The 20,979-nt window shown below is 41.4% G+C and overlaps 1 protein-coding gene across 1 annotated transcript in view; it reads right to left on the reverse strand.

The window, feature by feature from the left end:
• Window positions 1-1,069: 1,069 nt before the first annotated feature.
• ATP6V0E1 (ATPase H+ transporting V0 subunit e1) overlaps window positions 1,070-20,979 on the reverse strand; it is a 34,935-nt gene continuing 15,025 nt past the window's right edge. Inside the window, exons 3-4 of the mRNA XM_067732835.1 lie at window positions 10,057-10,186; window positions 1,070-1,561 (exon numbers count right to left, since the gene is read on the reverse strand). Coding sequence (XP_067588936.1) covers window positions 10,093-10,186 — 94 coding nt within the window. The 3' untranslated portion in view covers window positions 1,070-1,561; window positions 10,057-10,092. The remainder of the gene's footprint in view (window positions 1,562-10,056; window positions 10,187-20,979) is intronic.

The raw sequence follows: 20,979 nt of genomic DNA on the forward strand, positions 1-20,979 counted from the left end.
TTGATCATCCACAAAGGCATAATTCTTCCCTCCCACCCAAGCCCCAGAGCTGGCTCCTGGCCAGTGGAACTCTGAGAGAGGCAGGGTACAAGGAAGAAGTGCTCTAGAGCAGAAATTAGAAAACACAGATCCTACTCCCCCATCTGCCTCTGACCAGCTATGTTAAACTGGGAAAGTAACTGTCCCTGTCTGGGCTGAGATTCCTCATCTATAAAATGATGGGGTTAGCATGTATCACTATGGTCCCTCAACATCAAATCTTCATTGTTTTCTGGATTCCATGAAATTAGCTGAAGAGGCCTGTTTGCTGGAAATGTAAAGTACAGAGCTGCCTCTCAGGAAAAACTTTAAGTTCAAAATGAAGGAAAAGAAAGAAATGAAAGCAGGAGAGTCATGTCAACTTGAAACTCTCTTTGGTCATAAGAATAGCAAAGCAATGAGTTCAGATAGTTTGGGAGGAATAGAAAAGTGCAAACTGCAAAACAGGAAACCCTTTCTTGGCTGGCTGTCAAAGAGCCATGAGCTGGTGAAAATTTAGATCCATTTTCATTTTAAATTTCTTAAAACTAATAAAGTCCCCAAGTTAGTGAATTATTGAGATGCCTGCTACCGAAACACAGAATTATTGTTCCCGTCCCAGGCTTTTTAACCACTTGATTTTTCAGTCCTATTTCTGATAGTGAGGTGGTACAAGGAACCGCTGGTTCCCGCTTGTCCCTGTGGCTGGCACCGCCCCTCTACCTGCTTAGCATCATGACCACGTGTTTATGGACAATGGTCAAACGGGGCCTTGAATTATATACCTCCCCAAATAGCATTCCAGCTCTTGAATTTACAGGGACCCAATTTCCACATCTTTGATTCCTCCAGTGGCTACAACAAGCACTCAGGTGTTTACTGGATGATTAACAACAGTACTTACCAGACTCCTCAGGTATCTCAAACTACACAGCCAGGTTAATCCATCCAAGCTACGTTTGGACTACAAAATCATTTTTCAAAAAGGCATTATCCAGAGACAGAAGAGCTTACAGAAATGAGCTTAACAAACACCAAAACCAGATTTCCATAGAGAGCAGAAAAATAATTTATTCCAAAGGAGGGCAGAAATAAGAAATTCATCCCGAAAATATACTTTGGTATAATTCTGGTGGGACAGATTTTTCCCTCTGAACATGTTCTCCTACTGACTGCCCCACTGGAGTCTTACTGTCATGTAACAGTTTTTAAACACTTCACTGATTCTCACGTTGTGAGCAGGCAGGAGCCATCTTCAGATCCACAGTTTCCAAGGAGAGAGTAATGTTATTTCTCAAAAGAACAGCACTTTCTATCTCCAAACAGTACATAAACATTTTATAGAGGCAGCACAGTTTAGATTCAATAGGCACATCATTCATCAAAGTGTAAAAAAGGTGACAGGAAAAAATACTGCATTGTAGAATAAGATATTCAAACGTGGTGGGAACGTTTAAGGCAGCTGACAGCCAAATTGGGCGAGTCAAGGAAGGTGGTCTGGGTATGGAGGTGATTTTGCATCTAAAGGAGTTCTCTTCGTGACCTGCAAAACAAAACCGTTCCAGTAACTGGGCCTTTCCATCAACCTCAGGAGGGCAAAAGGGTAACACCAAGAAAGTCAACCAGGCCAATAATTTTAAATACACAGATGCCCCCTAAATGAAAGTGGGCTCAGTTAATGTGCAAGTTCGGGCAGGTTTTGCAGCGCTGTGACAATAAGTCCAGTTACCAAGGACAATGCTAAACTAAGGATCCCAAGTCCCGGTTTGACGGTATCATAGAAAGCAGGAAGAGTGGAGCTGACTAAGACCCGTTGCACTGGGACCTGACAAGTTCCCTTGGGCTTCAAGAATCTGTATTTGCACTTCCGCTCCCACAGGCGGGCAAGCTGGTCCCTGAGTCAGACTCCTAAAGAGCAGGCTCCTTGCTACTCGATGGCTCACCGTTCTTGCCACCCCAAGTGTAGGTGACAAATGAGAATTTCTTCTTCTAGAAGCTTAAAGCTGCAACACCACCTTTGCAGAGCTGGCAAACATTTAAAATAGGTATCTTCACACATCAGACTGCTAACAGTGGTCGCATAACTCCTTCTCGCAAAAGCTTACTGTACAACGTCTTGATAAATAAAGCCATATGTGCTACTTTTGAAGTTAAAGAGAAAAACTAAAGAGAAAATAAGTTAAATAGTGTCTTTAAGAGGTGATTTCCACACAAGCCTCGAGTTAGTGGATAAGAAAACAAGCTGGTTGTGGCCCACCATTTGCTAGGGTGTTGAGGGAGGGGCAGGCGGAGTGAGGGGCTAGTTAAGTGGGGATGAGGCACGGCTGCAGCGGGCAGGTCTGGAAGGCTGGAGGTCACAAAGCCCACAGGGAGACCACACGGGCCCTTGCGATTTCCCAAGCCAGTGGGCACGCACCCTGGAGAATCCCCAGTGCCGGGAGATTAAATGGCGGGTTTCCCAAGGCTCCGGGGCCAAGGTGCCCAGAAGCAGACATGAGACTGCTGGTAAATCTTACTGGAGCAAGCTGGGCAGGCCAGCCGCCCTCCATGGTGGAAAGCACCGGACTGCTGGGGACCCACTAGGGTAGGACAGTGCAAACAGTCAACTGAAGATGTAATTAGAGGACCATTTTTACCACGTACTAAGGAAAATAACCGTAGCAGGCTAGGTAGGGGCAATGACCAGAGCTACCGGTTTCTTCCATGGCTTCATGAAACCTTTCTATTAATCTCACGATCATTTTCTCTTCTCTTCCTTAGGCCAGCAGAACAGCCCTCTGCATAGACTTGAGTTCCAGGCAGATTATTAATTTACTTGAGAATATGTGAAGCAGTGAATCCAAATGTTTTGTGTGTGAAGTTCCTATGAAGAGCATACGGTCAGGAGACTTGCCTGGTGGCGCAGTGTCTTAAGAATCCACCTGCTAATGCAAGGGACACAGGTTTGAGCCCTGGTCCAGGAAGATCCCACAAGTCACGGAGCAACTAAGCCCGTGCGCCACAACTACTTAGCCTGCACTCTAGAGCCCGCACGCCACAACTACTGAAGCCTGCTCACTCTAGGGCCCGCATGCCGCAACTACTGAGCCCACCTGCTGCAACTGCTGAAGCCTGTGCACCTAGAGCCCACGCTCCACAACAAGAGAAGCTACCGCAATGAGAAGCCTGCAAACTGCATTGAAGAGTAGCCCCTGCTAGTCGCCACTAGAGAAAGCCTGCACGCAGCAACGAAGACCCAACGCAGCCAAACATTTTAAAAAAAGAGCATATGGTCAGACTTCCTCACTGTTTAGGCCTTTCTGGATGAATGAACAATCACAGAAGGGGAAAACAGGTCTTCACTTTTGAAAAACCACACCGAAAGAGGGAATAATTTTCCCTCAAGCTCAGTGATACCAGTTTAAGATTAACGTGAACGAGCATTATGCTCGAAGACTTGTGGTTTGATTCTGGAGTGAATTAAAGAACCACATATTCTAATCATCTCTCTGATATGAATAGCCATTCTGGGGTGGAGGTGGGGAACTCAACCAAAGAGTCCATGCTCTCATTTTGTAAAATAAAGGAATCACAAAGCTACTTTCAGATAAAACTGAGAATGAAAACAACATAAAAATATTAAGGCTAGGGCTTCACTGGTGGCGCAGTGGTTGAGAGTCTGCCTGCCGATGCAGGGGACAAGGGTTCGTGCCCCGGTCCGGGAGGATCCCGCATGCCGTGTAGCGGCTGGGCCCGGGAGCCACGGCCGCTGAGCCTGCGCCTCCAGAGCCTGTGCTCCGCAACAGGAGAGGCCACGGCAGTGAGGGGCCTGCATACCGCAAAAAAAAAAAAAAAAACAAAGATAAAAATATTAAGGCTAGAGTCAAGAAATCTGTTCAGGGAAGGATGATGAGTGAATATATATATATTTTTAAACAAAAAAGAAGAGGTCTCATTTTTATCTTTATTTTTTCGTTTCCGATAACTTCGCAAAATAATTCCTTCTTTACTCTCATGGTAAGGTATGTATTTATTGTAGGAGATTAACTACAAGAGGTATTTAAGCAACCTATAAAGGCCTGAGTGCTTCACAATTCAAGGCAAAAACAGCAGAGCTAAATACATTTAGGAGAGAAGAGATCTCTGGGAAGCCAAGTGGCCAGGAAAGGAAGTGCAAGGATTTGCAAGCTGGACACTCAAGAGAAAACATCAGAAAGAACTGAGAATGGGTGAGTGGAGACAAGAAACCAGAATGTTCGCTGAATAGTGTGTTTACTAACCGGCCTTCTACATTAATGACTGTGGTAGGGTAATGAGGCAGGAAAAGCTAAGTAAAGCTAATTAGGTCAAGAGCATGAAAATGGTATGGCTGGAACCAGTAGGTCACGGAGGAAAGTTGTGCAGAAAGCGGCGAAGGTGGTTGGAAGGCAAACTAGGCAGGCCTTGACCACCAAGTTAGAAAGTGGGACAGAATCTGCAGACTAGTCATTCTTATCTTTTGTGGCTCATGGGACCTTTGGTGACCCTGACAAGCTGTGCTGACAACACGTTACATACAGCATTCCAAGCGGCACGTACCCATTAAAATCAGGGACCTTGGGTTTAAGAAAAAGCCCTGCTGTAGCCCACGGAGAGCTACTCAAAGTTTCTGGGGCAAGCAGGATGTGTTTCAGGAAGTGCTATGTCAGGAAGATAAACAGGGTGGTGGTTTGTAGATACCTTGAGTGTAGAGGCAGGCAGACGTGATGAGGAGCCACTGCAGTAATTCAGAGCCGCAGTGACTGGGTCAGATAGTAGGGTCCCCGACAGAGGAACAGAGTAGACAGGCAGACACTAGTGACATAAGTGGCTCAACTGGATTCAAGGAAGAGGAGAAAGAAGCCATCGAATGGGTTCTAGGTGACAGGGAAAACTGTGACAGGCTTTTTAACCATAAAACACCTTGCACTGTTTTAACTTTTCACAAGTATGGCTTAGTTCCAACCTCTCAACAGATCACAAACCCCTTCAGAGTCCATAGCCTCCTCTGAAATCCCCACTCAGTACTATGTACCTCGTGACACTCAAATATTTTTGGAATGCATAGAAAAACAGCTTCCTCAGGGCAGAGGCCTAATTACCAATAGTCTATTCCTCTCTGCTCCAGACTTTGTAATAAAATAGAATGCCTGCCCTTTTAGGACTGCGGTAAACCATACAGGCTTATCTAAACATATCACCATGATGCAGTTAACCAACTAACTTACAGAACACTGGTCTGAAGCCATTCCAAGGAGATTCCCTACAAGCATCACACCCCCAAAGCTGCAGGAAAATGGGACATCGGAAAAACAGCAAACTTGATGTGATAGTTCCATAAGCATCTCAGGAATCGAGGCTCTAGAGGCAGCCAAGGTTGGCAGGGGTCAGAGATGGCGTGAAATAGTTCTTTGAAGTATTGGGTAAGATTTCCAGCCAATAAACATAATGTGCTATAACTCAGCCTATCAACATATGAAAGAAAATCATGGCAATTAAAGTGTTTAGAGTAGCAAAGGACCGGCTTGCTGTTTAACCGTGTTGTTCAGGATCAATTCAATTTCATCTGTATAGAATTATTATTTGAAAGCTTTCATGACTGCTCCTCATTTTTCTCTGCTGAATACCATGCCTGGCTTACATCTCCTACTTTCCAAATCTGGCCTCTTAAAGAATCACATACAGAATTGAACACTTTTCCTTACCAGCTGAGGACAGGCCTAAATCTGGTTTCTGCACTCCTTTATCATCCCACAGTTGTGTAAAAGTTCAAAGTTCTAAAGGGAATTTAGCTCATTCTTTGAATTTTACCACCAAGAAAAGTGAAGTTCTGTCTTAAGAGTTCTGTTTATGGGCTTCCCTGGTGGTGCAGTGGTTAAGAATCCACCTGCCAATGCAGGGGACATGGGTTCGAGCCCTGGTCCGGGAAGATCCCACATGCCGCGGAGCAACTAAGCCCATGTGCCACAACTACTGAGCCTGCGCTCTAGAGCCCGCAAGCCACAACTACTGAAGCCCGCACGCCTAGAGCCCGTGCTCTGCAACAAGAGAAGCCACTGCAATGAGAAGCCCGTGCACCACAATGAAGAGTAGCCCCCACTCGCCACAACTAGAGAAAAGCCCACACACAGCAACGAAGACCCTACACAGCCAAAAATAAATAAATAAATAATTTTTTTTTTTAAAAAAAAGAGAGTTCTGTTTGCTCCAATGTTAGGATTAGATCAGATTAGATCTCTTGATGTGATAACTCCATAGGACTAGAGGTACAGTACTACCACAATCATTGCCTCAAACATGGAATCAATGTGACATGATGTTCATAACTAGGGCTGCCTGGCTGTGCTCTATTTCCTGCCATTCTGCTTTTAAAGGAACAACCGTTAACTTAAGGGTTTCAAGCAGTCCTAGTTTGTGCTGTGGACCAGAGTGCAAACATTAGGAATTCATCATTCAGGTTACAGACACATGAAACTGAAAAGAATGGGCAAATGACACCAGATCCACACACACAGTGTTATTCACTGTGGGCCCCATTTACTTATGGTGAGAGATGGAAATGAGGCTCAGAGAAGGTAAGTGAAAGGCAATGCTAGAATGAAGATCTCACTCTGAGAGGCCTGAGGTTCTCAGCTTTAAACCCCAATCAATACCACCACCTAACATTCACTATAGTTAAGAGGAAGGACATAAAACAGAACTTGATGGGGAAAAAGGGGGGGCGGGGAGGTTTTATATATATATATAAATCAGATTTTTTTAAAAAAATCTATATAAAAGGGAATCAAAACCCCTTTAGGCAGACAGAACTCTAAGGGAAAAAAACGGCTGCCTACCTATCAGGCTGGCAAAAATCCAGGCTGTGAGGAAATAGAAATTCACATACATTGTTGGTAGAAATGCAAAAATGGTACAATCCCTATAGAAGGGCATGTAGTAATACCTGGAAAAAGTATTTATACCTTTAACACAGAGATTCTATTTTCAAGGACTCTAATCTAAAGAAAACTGGTAAAAATACAAAGTGCCATACGCACAGGATGGCACTGTGGCTTTATCGATAATAACAAAAGACTGGAAATAATGCAAAAGGATATCAATGGCTATAAAAAGAATTAAGGAAGATCTCTATACACTGATAGGATATATTGTTCAGTGAAAAAGAGCAAGGTACAGAATAGCATATGTAATATGATATTTCTTCTGTAACAGCTGTGTGTGTCAGGGAAGGATGGATACACACACACACACACACACACACACACACAATGTATTTGCTTATCTCTGCACAATGAAACACTGGAAGGATATAGACTTCTATGAATATAGCTTACTTAAAATTTTGACTCTGGAAATGTTTTACATATTCCAAAAAATGTAGCCAAAAAAAAGAAAAAATTACTATAAATTGAACACAAAATAAATCATCTTAACCTAACTGTATAACAAATTGATAACCACCAGAGGAAATAATTTCAAGTAACCACAGAAAACAGCATGTTGTTCTTTATTTGTTCTAAGAACAAATAAAGCAGCAAAGAAATCCTAAACTGCATTCAATAACCTTATAGTTAGTAGTTACATTGGGGTAATTTTGAAACTATTTTATATATATTATATGATAATCAAATTAAGTAATTAAGTTACTGCCTTTAGGAGCCAAGATTTTCAGCATATGTGAATGATATTCAAGTATAAAATTGAAGAAGTCAAATAAAAATTCTGTAATGTTAAATCTGAATTAGAAATACTGACATGAACCCGTGATTTTTTTTTTCTTTTTAAAAATCCATACTTCCTGGCTTTGTCCACTGTAAAGGCTTAGAAGCAACAACACCCCAACAGAAATGAATGCACCTAGCAATCAGATCATGGTTTATAAATACCACTTCCACTGAAAGAAAAACAGGGCCAACTGGGCTTGAGGACTGACTAGTGAACCAGGGAATCCTTTCAGTGGGAAAGTTATTAGAGGAACAGCTGATTCCAAGTCAAGAAACATACAAGAGAGGTCTGGGACACCTTGATGTTGCCAGAAAGAAAATTATCAAAGACTAATATCAAAGGGACATAGAAGCCAGTCTAGACAGGTGCCCACAGGGCCAAAGAAAGAACAAGTGAACTTTATAAAAAGGATAATAAACATTTAATTGATTAAAATTGAAAAGGAAAGAAAAGAAAACCTCATTGAATACCCCAGAAGTAACTTGGGCACCAAGTTACTCACTTTGAAAACTAAAAGAGGGACTTCCCTGGTGGCACAGTAGTTAAAAGTCCGCCTGCCAATGCAGGGGACACGGGTTCAAGTCCTGGTCTGGGAAGATCCCACATGCCGCGGAGCAACTAAGCCCGTGCGCCACAACTACTGAAGTTCACATGCTCTAGGGTCCATGCTCTGCAACAAGAGAAGACACCGCAATGAGAAGCCCGCACACCGCAACGAAGAGTAGCCCCTGCTCGCCGCAACTAGAGAAAGCCCACATGCAGCAACAAAGATCCAACACAGCCAAAATAAATAAAGTAAAAAGAAAGAGGCTTCCCTGGTGGCGCAGTGGTTGAGAGTCTGCCTGCTTATGCAGGGGATACGGGTTCGTGCCCCGGTCAGGGAAGATCCCACATGCCGTGGAGCGGCTGGGCCCGTGAGCCATGGCCGCTGAGCCTGCGCTCCGCAACGGGAGAGGCCACAACAGTGAGAGGGCCGCGTACCACAAAAAAAAAAAAAAAAGAAAGAAAAGAAAGAAAAGAAAATTAAAAGAAAAAAATGAAGTGTGTATCCCACCTTTCTTATATGATCTACATTTCAAGGTTAGTAAATAACTCTAGTTGATAAGGAAAAGTTCATTTTTAAAAACATTTTTATTTATTTATTTATGGCTGTGTTGGGTCTTCGTTGCTACGTGCAGGCTTTCTCTAGTTGTGGCAAGCAGGGGCTTCTCTTCATTGTGGTGTGCGGGTTTCTCACTGTGATGGCTTCTCTTGTTGCAGAGCACGGGCTCTAGGCACGTGGGCTTCAGTAGTTGCGGCACACGGGCTCAGTAGTTGTGGCACGCAGGCTCTAGAGCACGGGTTCAGTAGTTGTGGTGCAAGGGCTTAGCTGCTCTGTGGCATGTGTGATCTTCCCGGACCAGGGATGGAACCCATGTCCCTTGCATTGGCAGGAGGATTCTTAACCACTGCACCACCAGGGCAGTCCAGGAAAAGTTCATTTTTTTATAGAAATATTTCACCTAATCAAATATGGAAGTAATAACAAAAACTAGAAAATCACCATTTTTGCAATTTCTACTGCAATGCTTCATTCAGGCTAAGATCAGCAATGGATACAATCACTGGATAAAGGGTGATAGAGACCTTTACACCTGGAGGGGCCAGAACCCACTGATCACCTTGGCATCTCTAACGACCAGACAGCCAGACATCACGTCTCTCCTGATATAAGGCACTATGAAGTTCACAGAACCACTTAAGTACCCTTGCCAAAAAAGCTGAACCTGAATCTAGTCAAACATTTAGCGCTAACCTCCAGTTAACATAATAATGGAGACTGAAGAACAAATGAAATGACAGGCTTTCTTTCTGACTCTTGGCCAGTGAATAAATCATTCCACTACACCACTCCTTACTTCCCTGATCCTCAGAAGCAAATGAAACTTGCAATTTTGAGACCAATTTTCAAAAAGCATCTGTCTCTCTCTGTCCAAAGCATTCACAGATGCCCTTCATCTAAAATCTGTCAGCCACTTAAAGCTGCTAAATCTCAAAATACCAAGTACACACAGTCACATTCCTGATCTGTGCCCAAAAGACCACATGCAAACATAATTTATTTAACTGGCTGGGTAAGAATACAATTTAAAAGAATCTTACGGATAAATCCTTTGCTAAAAGTGAATGGCCTAAGTTCCAAATCTATTTCTGCAATTCAGATTGTGTTTGCTTTCAGCAGTCTGCCCTTGCCAAGTGTTAAAATGAGGAAAAGTCCAGGCAAACTCTAGCTGACCGATTGACAACATTGATGTGAAAGGTCAAGGGCATAGTCACCTCAATGACTGAGCACTGGCGAGCAGGTCTTCTTACTCAAGGCCAATGATGCTTGAGGTACCAGATGGTTTCATTTTTCAACTGCGGTCCAAAGAGAGGGTTGAGTTGGGCCAGAATTGCAATCAGCCAACTAAAAAAATAATGGGGGAGGAAGGACAACAGAAAGTGGTGAAATCATGTTGGAACGGGACCATTTTAAATTAGGATGAGAAAAGTGCTTTAGTAGAATTTAAATCTATTGTTCAGACCAAACCTTCAACACACTTAAAGTTCATAAAGCACACTGTGCTAATGGAAGCATGTCTTGTAAGAAAAGCCTTCACAGAACAAACCCTCCCTTCATCTGATACATTATTGACAAAGCAGTGAGGCTTCATCATAGTATGTCTCTGTCTTTTCTCTCATTTTCTTAGTTCCCTTTCCAAGTAGTCAAGATTTCCTGAATTCATATGATATCATCACCTCAGAGTGTTTTTGCCTAATCTCAGTTTACCATCATCACAACTTCTGGGCTCAGGAAAAATCAGTTTACTTTACCCATTCTCCAAATGCTAAGACCCACAACCAAAATGACACATCCAGTTTTACTGGTATAGCCAAGGTTAAATTTCAGCCCACTGTCTCCCAATTAGACTATATCACTTGAGCACCCCTTCTCTCATCACCATCACCACTAAAACGTGTTACATATCTTTTGGGCAGTAGTGGAGCTGAACCAAATGGGCATCTAACTCCCCCTGCTTACTTCAGATCTAAGTAACAAGGTATTCCTCTGTATCACAGACCGATTATGGAGGAAGTATGATGGTGTTACATATTTACCTCAGGGTCGGAAGTGCAAAACAGTACATAGCCAAAACTGTCTTTAAAGTTTTCTTCTACTGCTCACAAAGTTCTGAATAAATGGTTTTGTATCTGATATGGGAATTCATATACTCAGTGAAGTTTGAGAATCACTGAACTAAGACCAAAGCAAAGAACAAAAAGAAAGACAGTAAAAGATTTGCAAATCATATATCTGATAAGGGGCTAATATCCAAAATATATAAAGAACTCGTATGGCTCAACAGAAAGACAGCAAATAAACAGCTGGCTATTCAAACCATTCCATGTTTTACTTTATTAAACCAATATTTAATGAGCACCTGCTAGGCTCCAGGCCCCAGCAATACAAAGGAGAAAATGAAATGCTACTGCCCTCACAAAGCTTACGGAATGTAATGTCAGGAAGGAAATAAAGTGAGGCGAAGGAATAGAGAATGATGGAGGTAGTACTCCTTTGATGGGGTGGTCAGGAAGGCCTTTCGAAGAAGTTACCGCTTCAGGCGAGCACAGAATGAAGCAGAACACACAGTGCCTTTAATTCCTATTCAAAATACATGAGTTTTTATTTAAATTAGAAATTAGAATTGCTCTCGTCTGGGTGGAGGGGGTCTGGTAAACAGGCCCAGACTCCATCCACTACTGTTCTTGGAGGATGGATTTTAGCATCATAATCTGATACCGCTGTCCTCTCTGCATGGGATACAGAGAACTGCTTTCTAAGGGAAAGCAGCTATCCTGCCTCAGCTATCCTGTAGTCTCCTTCTACAATTTTAGGACTTTAAATTCCCCTAGAAGAGGGGAACTAGCCAAACGCAACCATTATCTGGCTGGATCTCTTTTCTTCCATTTGCTGTAATATTTAGAACTCTTCCAATAAAAGAATCAAAAAGCTGATTCTGATCACCAATGATCAGACTGCTGGACAATCTAGCAGTGACAGCAGCTTCACCTACAGAAACAATGTACCCGCCCCTCCCCACCCCAGCCCAACAGAAGGTGGTTCTGTGACAGGAAACGTGACACCTGAGGACATCCAGCCAAGACAGTTACCTCAAGCTGACTCACTTTATAAACAAAAAATTCAGATGAGACTCTCTGATCTGTCCTTAGAACTACAATATTTGACGCAAACAAAATACCCATACTTGTAGTTGAGGTTTAACATCTACCTGAAAAAAAGAAAGAGGAGGGGAGCACAGGCAGACACACTGAAGAGCTGTGACTGCAGTGAACACTAATGGTGCAGAGCTGAGAGTCATGGAAAATTCCACACAGACCCAGGACTTTCCCGATCCCAGCAGGCAATGGAAGCAGACAGTACAAACAGTCGTCCGTCCTTTCAGGACAGACTGAAATACTGGCCAGTGCTTAGAAATGCTAAATAAAAAATACGTTAGAGCCTCGCCTCTGTCTCCTCTCGTTACCAAAAATGTTTAATATTGAATAAAAACACCATCTCCCAGTACTTTGTACGATGTGGGATAGCGATGCTTCTGAATTCTGACTTCACATTACAATCACCCAGGGAGCTTTAAAAAAAAAAAAAATGATGGTAGACTTCACAAATGATCTTTAATTCTCCCACAACATGGTTAAGGAAATTGAGGCAGAGAGAGGTGAAATGATTCGCCTGTGGTCACAACACTAATTAGGTGGTAGCAGCTCCTGAACCCAAAATCAGGTCAGACTAATGTTCTTACAAAAGTTACCTTCTGTACAAAAGTTACCTTCTGAAATATTTTAACTGACAACAGTTCAGAAAGCATCAATCAGTTTAGCTAAATCTAAACTGTCTGGGAGTTAAGGAAACAAAGAATCCATCTGCTAACTATAGATGAAGTCCATCATGAGCCTTTGGTACCTGAGGTAAAGAAGAAATATCCAGAAGCAAGAACGAAGTCCACTCTGCTTGCTCAGATCAGTATTCGGAAACTTTTTTGAATTTAATTTTACGTACTATTTTTAATGTTTCAAATCAAGTGAAACATCTTACTTAAAACAACAACAACAAACCGAAGTTCAAGAAAATTCCTTGGGAAACAGCCCAGGTCAGTTCATTTGAAATGTCCTGGAGGAAATTCCCCCCTCTAACCAGATGAGCTCTTCGTCTGCCCTTCTGATTACTGCCTGACTTCAGATTTTTCTTTAAAGCTGAAAAACAGTGGGGAGAACTGGAAGGAGAAAAAAAAAAAAAATCCACTCTGAATTGATGGAAGTGGGTGGAGAAAGAGATCATATTCCAATGAATCTATTATTTCACATGTCCAAAAAAACAGAACTAAATGTACTCTTCATATTTGCCCAAACTGTTCCACATGTCTCCACAACCTGAAGTCCAGCCTAATAACTAACCTGAGCTTATTCAAACTACCGAGGCAGCTATGGCACGGTACCATCTTTCAGAGAATTGAAGAGCTGGAATGCACCAGAGGTCAAGTTCACGGTCCTCATTTTAACAGCAAAGAAACTATGTCCTAGGGAGCTTAATACTCCCACAGCGAATCAGGGATAGAGCTGGAAAGGGAACCCAGGACTTCTGAGTCCCTGATACCAGGCTGCTTCCATGGGGTATTAAGGATGAAACAGATCAGGCAGCCTAGGAGTTCCTCTTTTATTCCACAATCATTTACCAATGCCATGCTCCATCGTCAGGCCCTAAGGATGCTCAGAGGAATCAGCTGAGGGGCCAACCCCCCGACCCTGCCCCCAGGGGCTCATGAGCTTGTGAGAGACAAACCAAGGGTGGGGGCAGAGTATGCTCTGGAAGAGAGAGGCAGAGGATACTTCATCTACAAACACTCCTGGCCACTTATCTTGAGCTCAGCTCTTGGTTATTAGAATTCTTCAAGCATAAAATACGTCCTCCCCACAGAAAAGGCTATACACCGAGCTCTCTCAAATCCTACTTTGTTCTTTTGTTCCACATTCAGATATGAGAACAGGGAACAGAGGCATGGTTACTTCCCAGTGATGCACAGGTCATGCGGATAACTGCTCAGCTTCCCTGCTGGAATAGGGAAGTCCGGCGAGAACTTCTCTTCTGATCTGCTGTCCCTCCAGCGAGGGCCATGATAGGAGTAACCTCTATCACCTCCTTAAGAAACAGCAGAGAAGTGACTTGCCCTGTCTCTACCGAGATGACCTCTGTCAAATATCCTTATCCCAATCCAATGACGCAAATTCTTTCAAGGGCAGCAGTGTTATTATACACTATTAGAAAATATGGGATTCAGTATTAGACAGGGTTGGATTTTAATTTTAACTACATCAAATATTAGTGGAGTGACTCCAAGCAAGTGAGCTTACAACCCCGAGCCTCAGTTTCCCCTTTTGTAAAATGAAGATAATAATCCCTGCCTCAAGATACTAAGAATTAAAGGAGGGACCTCCCTGGTGGTCCAGCGGTTAAGACTCCACACTCCCAATGCAGGGGGCCCGGGTTCGATCCCTGGTCAGGGAACTAGATCCCGCATGCTGCCACTAAGATCCCATATGCGGCAACGAAGATCCCGCGTGCCACAACTAAGAGCTGGCACAGCCAAATAAATAATATAAAAAAAAAAAAAGGGCTTCCCTGGTGGCACAGTGGTTAAGAATCCGCCTGCCAATGCAGGGGACACGGGTTCGAGCCCTGGTCCAGTTAGATCCCACATGCCGCGGAGCAACTAAGCCTGTGCACCACAACTACTGAGCCTGTGTGCCACAACTACTGAAGCCTGTGCACCTAGAGCCCATGCTCTGCAACAAGAGAAGCCACCACAATGAGAAGCCCATGCACCGCAACAAAGAGTAGCCCCACTCGCCACAACTAGAGAAAGCCCAGGCACAGCAACAAAGACCCAACGCAGCCAAAAATAAATAAATAAATTTATATTTAAAAAAAAGAATTAAAGGAATAATATATGAAAGTGCTCCGTGTAGTAGCTGACAAACAGGTGTTCAATAAATACCACTTATTCCTTCTCTTTCTCTGTGATACAGCTAAAAATGCATTCAAGCCACAGAATGAAATACAACCTATTTTACTTTACAAAGGAGTTTCTCATGCTGCACTGAGTCATGCTCATCTCCACCTCCTCTCCCGCCCCCACCTGCTCTGCAGTAGGCAGAATTCTAAGATGTTGCTCAAAATTCCCATCCCCTTGCGTACACACCCTGTATAAACAGGGGATGGTGGATATGTAGGGACAGTCACTGCCGTGATTAGATTATAAGATACAGCTGGCTTGACAGAGAAAGACAAATACTGTATATCACTTACATGTGGAATTTAAAAAATAAAACAAACTAGTGAATATAACAAAACAGAAACAGACTCACAGATATAGAGAACAAACTAGTGGTTACCAATGGGGAGAGGAAGGGAGGAGGGGCAATATAAGGGTAGGGAATTAAGAGATACAAACTATTATGTATAAAATTAGCTACAAGGATGTATTGTACAACACAGGGAATATAGCCAATATTTTATAATAACTATAAATGGATTATAACCTTTAAACATTGTGAATCACCATGTTGTACACCTGAAACTTACATAATATTATTCATTAACTATACCTCAAAAAAAAAAAGATACAGCTGGCTTTAAGGGAAATTTCCATCAACAGATGTATGGATAAAGAAGATGTGTGCGTGCGCATGCGCGCGCACACGCACACACACACACACTCTGGAATATTACTCTGCCATAAAAAGGAATGAAATAATGCCATTTGCAGCAATATGGATGGACCTAGAGATTACTATACGAAGTAAGTCAGACGGAGAAAGACAAATATCATATGATATCACTCATATGTAGAATCTAAAAAAAATGATACAAAGGAACTTACTTATAAAACAGAAACAGACTCACAGACATAGAAAACAAACTTATGGTTACCATAGGGAGAAGGGGAGGGATAAATTAGGAGCTTGAGATGAACAGATACACACTACTATATACAAAATAGATAACCAGCAAGGACCTACTGTACAGTACAGGAAACTATATTCAATATCCTGTAATAACCTATAATGGAAAAAAATCTGAAAAAGTATATATATGTGTGTGTATATATATATGTATATGTATATGTATAACTGAATCTCTTTGCTGTATACCTGAAACACTGTAAAGCAACTATACTTCAATTAAAAAAAAAAAAAAGAAAGAGAATTTACCCCAAGTGAGCATGACCTAATCAGGTGAGCTCCTAAAAGGGACAGGGCTCTTCCTGATGAAGGCCATTTGGAGTACATGTATCACTTATTAATTCATTGCCATGCACCCTTTAATATGTGCTCTGTAATAAAAAACTGCAATGCACCCTTTAATATGTGCTCTGTAATAAAAAACTGAATCCCTTTTTCTCCTTTAAAGTGAGCACGATGTTAAGCTTTCTCAGTAGAGGTAGCTGGAGGGACACAGCATGGGCTAGAAGTTGGGGGAGTGGGTATGAGGACATTTGGTGGAATCTGCACAGGCTGTGGCCCAGAACACGGTTGCTCTTTGATCTAGAGACTTGGCCTGGAAATAACCTTTCTGCAGCCCTCTCGACATGAAAACCAGAGCCCCTACCTGGCCTACATGCTTTGAAGTCCTCCTGATCACAGTGGCACAAGAATTCCCACTACCCGGCCACTGATCTCTCCAGCCTGCTCTGCTACCTGCACTTAGAGCGTGGCCAACTGCTTGCCCAGCAACTCCAGACCAACTCCAGACCAACTCCAGCCTGGCCAAACTAATGAACTTCTCTGCTATCTGGTGGGCTGAACTATACCTTCTCCAACAAGGTCTAAATTCTTTCCAAGTTTGTCCTTGCTTGGGTACTCTCCCTGAGCCCTAGGGTACCATATGGAGTTTCCTTCTATCTTATAGTTACTCTTCTGCCATAGTGAATAATTATATTAAACTTCCTGTGTTTAACCTATTGTGTGGTTGCTACCTCCTTATTGGACCCAGACTGCTACAGGATGAGGAGGATTTGACACAAAGGAAGATTCTCTCTTGCTAGCTTTGAAGATGGAGGAGCTACATGGCAAGGAATGTGAGTGTCATTTAGGAGCTGAGAGTAGCCCCCAACTAATACCCAAGCCAAGGAAATGGGACCTCAGTCCTACAACCACAAGGAACTTAATTCTGCCATAGCCATGGGAGTTTGGAAGAGGACCCCAAGCTCCAGATGAGAAGGCATAAACTTACTTTCCATTAACCTGATGCCAACTGTATCTCTTCTATGGCCCTTGTACTACTACAATACAAAAATAGGAATATGCCCTATTTTTGCCAGCTCTAAAGTTGAATCATCTTTTCCTTTCTTTTCTCCATACTTCCTATACTAGGCCTTCCAGTTCAAATTCTCTTATCTGCCAAATTATAAATGAAGAGATTATATGGTCAGAGTAAGAAAAATAAACCTTTTAATATAGTAGATAATAGATATAGTAGATAATATAGTAGATAATAATATCTACAGGTACCTAGATTTCCTTTCCACTATCAACAATCAAGACATCCAAATATTTTACATGAATCCATGAGAGAAAGGTAAGCAAGTCTCAGAGCAAAAAACTAAGTGAAGGCAAGTACCCAGAGAGGAAAATAAAGTGACTACAGGTTGTGTTCCATACTTTGAGAGCATAACTAAACCAGATTAACTTCAGCTATTATTTTCAGACATCGAAGGGCATGAAAAACGGTAGACAAAGCCCAGCGCCCATTGAAGGTAGAAAGTCTAATGGAAGTTTCACCCACACACCGCAAAAAAGCTAAGACCCCAAAGGGTTCTGTCTCAAGATAAGGAAAAATCAAACGACCCCCTTAAGTGGAATGCTAGGAAAATCAACTGTCTCAAATACAAACACCAAGAAGGAAGGAGAAAAACACTGCCATTGAGAACTGGTCTTCATGAAGGTTTGCCAACTACATGGTTTTAAAAAAGAACATACCAAGAATTTTACTTAATTTAATGCCACACTCATGATGGCCTTAGGCACCTGGCAGAAGCAATGTAAATACTTTCTGGAAGAGCCCACCCTCATACCAGGCCCCCAAGAAGTCATACATATAAAACTATAGGGAAAACAGAGAATTCCCTGGTGGTCCAGTGGTTAGGACTCTGCACTTTCATTGCCGAGGGCCCAGGTTCAATCCCTGGTAAGGGAACTAAGATCCTGCAAGCCGTGTGGCACAGTCAAAAGAAAAAAACCAAACACACACTACAGGGAAAATGGACAGATGGCAGTCAAATATAACTAAATGCATATGGAAACAAGACACCATGAGTGAGAGACAGAAAAGAGCAGACACAAACTTGAAGAGACTTCAGATAATGGAATGATCAGATATGCACTAAAAATAAACTGTCTACTATGTTTTAAGAAATAAGATACACTTAAAACACATGCAGGGAGAAAGAAAGAAGGAGGAAAGGGAGGGAGAGGGGGAAGGAGGGGATAGGGAGGGAGGGAAAACAAAATTATAAAAGCAGCAAAAAGAACTTCTATAGAAATGAAAAATATAATACCTGAAAATAAAAAAAGTCAACAGGTAAAGTTCTGGTTCTGGTAGTAGCAGAGTGGCTTATATCAGACTCATTCTATAGATAGTAATTATAAACTCTGAACAAAATATGAAAAACAACTAACTGATGGTACTAAAGAGTGCCCAAAGCAGGTAGAGACTAGAAGGGATTCAATCCTTGAAAGAAGGAAGTTAGTTTTATACAGCATTTCCCCTGAGGACACTGTCCAGTCCGTGTGAAGCTCTAGCAAAACCCTGCAGTCTTATTGGCTTGAGGTATCAACAGATGAAGTTCAGAGCTGCCAGCAGTTAGAAATTAAGAGGGGAAACCACAAAAAAAGATGTGTCACAAAGGGGAGCCCCAAAACCTGTGTATAAATTCCCTTAACTCCTTGGCTCATCCTTGAACCATGAATGCAAATGCCAAGGACTGGTGGAAAACACCCAGAAGGCCGAAAAAACAGAGCAGAGATTTCCACTGCTGCGTACAACAGCGGAAGAGAACTGGAGTCTGAAGTTAGAGGGGCTTGGTAAACACCTCAGACTTTCCACTGAAACCTCAGAAGGGCCACATCTTAATGGAGAACTCACTCTAAGGGCAAAAACTGAAATAGATCTGCCCAACAAAGTGTAAAACCAACCCTCCACAGGTTTAAGGTGATCAATTAATAATTTAACCGTTTGTTAGAAAAAATTTAACGTTTTTCAGAGGAACAAAGTAGAATCCAGAATGTCTGTCATCTACAATATCTAGCATTTAGTAAAAAACACACATGCAAAAACCCCAAGAAATGTAATCAACAATCAAGGACAAAGGAATCCACAGAAGCTGAGTCCAAAATGACACAGATGATCAGTTAAAAGGTAATGTCTCTAAAGTAGGTGTGGCCTGCAAATGGCTGTGTACTAGAGGGCAAGGAGCTGGAGTTCTATCTGAGGAAAATCAAGGCCCAGAAAAGCAAAGAAATCCTCCTCCTTCTTATGTTAGCTCATATAATAAAGGTGTTTATTGATCTAAAACAAACTCAAAACAAAACAGCATTATAAGTATGGTTAAGGACTTAAAAGAAAAATTGGCTATAAAGAATGAACAGATTGGGAATCTCAGAAAATAAGTTAAAACTTTAAAAAAGAACCAAATGGAAATTCTAGAACTAAAAAGTATAATACATGAACTGAAAAATATTTGGATGGATTTACCAGAGGATTGGAGATGACAGAAATAGTGAACCTGATGAGAAAAACAGAACCTATCCAATCTGAAGAAACAGGGAAAAAATATTGGAAAAAAAAAATCAAACAGTCTAATATAGGTGGAACTGTAGTCTCAGAAGGAGAATGAATAGAGCAAAAAGAAAAAAAAGTAGACTATAGGCTGAAATTTTCTCAAATTTGGTGGAAAACATTAACTTAAAGATCCAATAGCTCAGCAAACCCAATCAGAATAAATTCAAAGAAAACCACACCTATGCACATCACAGTGAAACTATGCTGAAAAGCAAAGATAAAGCGAAAATCTTGATAACATCCAGAGGACAAAGAATGCATAAAGAACGATTATTCAAATTACAGCCAGTCCTCAGCAGAAACAACGGAGACCAGAAGATAATGGAAGAGCACCTTTAAAGTTGTCTCAAAGAAAGGAAGAAAAAAAAATCTTGTCAGCCCAGAAAAAAATCCTTCAAAAATGAAAGTGAAATAAAGACATTTTCAGATAAACAAAACTGAGGGAATTTGTAGTCAGACCTATCCTGTAACAAATACTAAAGGACGTTCTTCAGGCTGGAAATCCAATCTACAAAAGGAAATGACAAACTTAAAAAATGATAAATATGTAGGCAAATACAAAAGACTTTTTTCTCTTAATTTCTTTATAAGACATATGATTCTTTAAAAATTGTAACACTGTAGTAAGGGTTTTACAACATATAAAGATGTAAAATATATGATAATAGCACAAGGATGGGGAGTAAATGGAATCACATTGTTGCAAGATTGTTACATTTTACCTGAAATGGTTCAATATTAACTCTAAATAGATTGTGAAAAGTTAAGAATGCATGTTGTAATCTCTAGAGCAACACTAAAAAAGAAAAATACAAAAAATAAAGGAAAAAAAAGAAAAATACAAAAGTATAGCTAAATGCCATTGGAGGAATTAAAACAGAATACTCAAAATATTCAATTAACCTAAAGAAAGGCATAAAAGGACAGAGGAACAAAAAAGAGTTGAGACAAACAGAAAACAATTAACAAAATAGTGAACCCAAACCTAGCTATATCAATAGTTACATTAATTGTATAAGGAATATCCATTTGGCAAAAGGCAAAGACAGTCAGAATGGATAAAAAAGTAAAAACAAGCCACCTACTGTCTTCGAAAAGGCACATTCTAAATATAAAGACACAGATACAATGAGCATAGGAAAGGTGGTATGGTTATCGATCAAAGTAAAAACTGAGTTAAGGAGTATTACCAAGGATAAAGATTGATATCTTATTAATATAATGACAGAAATGTCAATTCATCAAGAAGACACGACAATCATATATATGCATGCTCCTAATAACAGAGCTTCAAAACATATGAA

This window comes from Pseudorca crassidens, chromosome 3 (assembly GCF_039906515.1).
Source record: "Pseudorca crassidens isolate mPseCra1 chromosome 3, mPseCra1.hap1, whole genome shotgun sequence".
In the NCBI taxonomy this organism is placed as follows: domain Eukaryota; kingdom Metazoa; phylum Chordata; class Mammalia; order Artiodactyla; family Delphinidae; genus Pseudorca; species Pseudorca crassidens.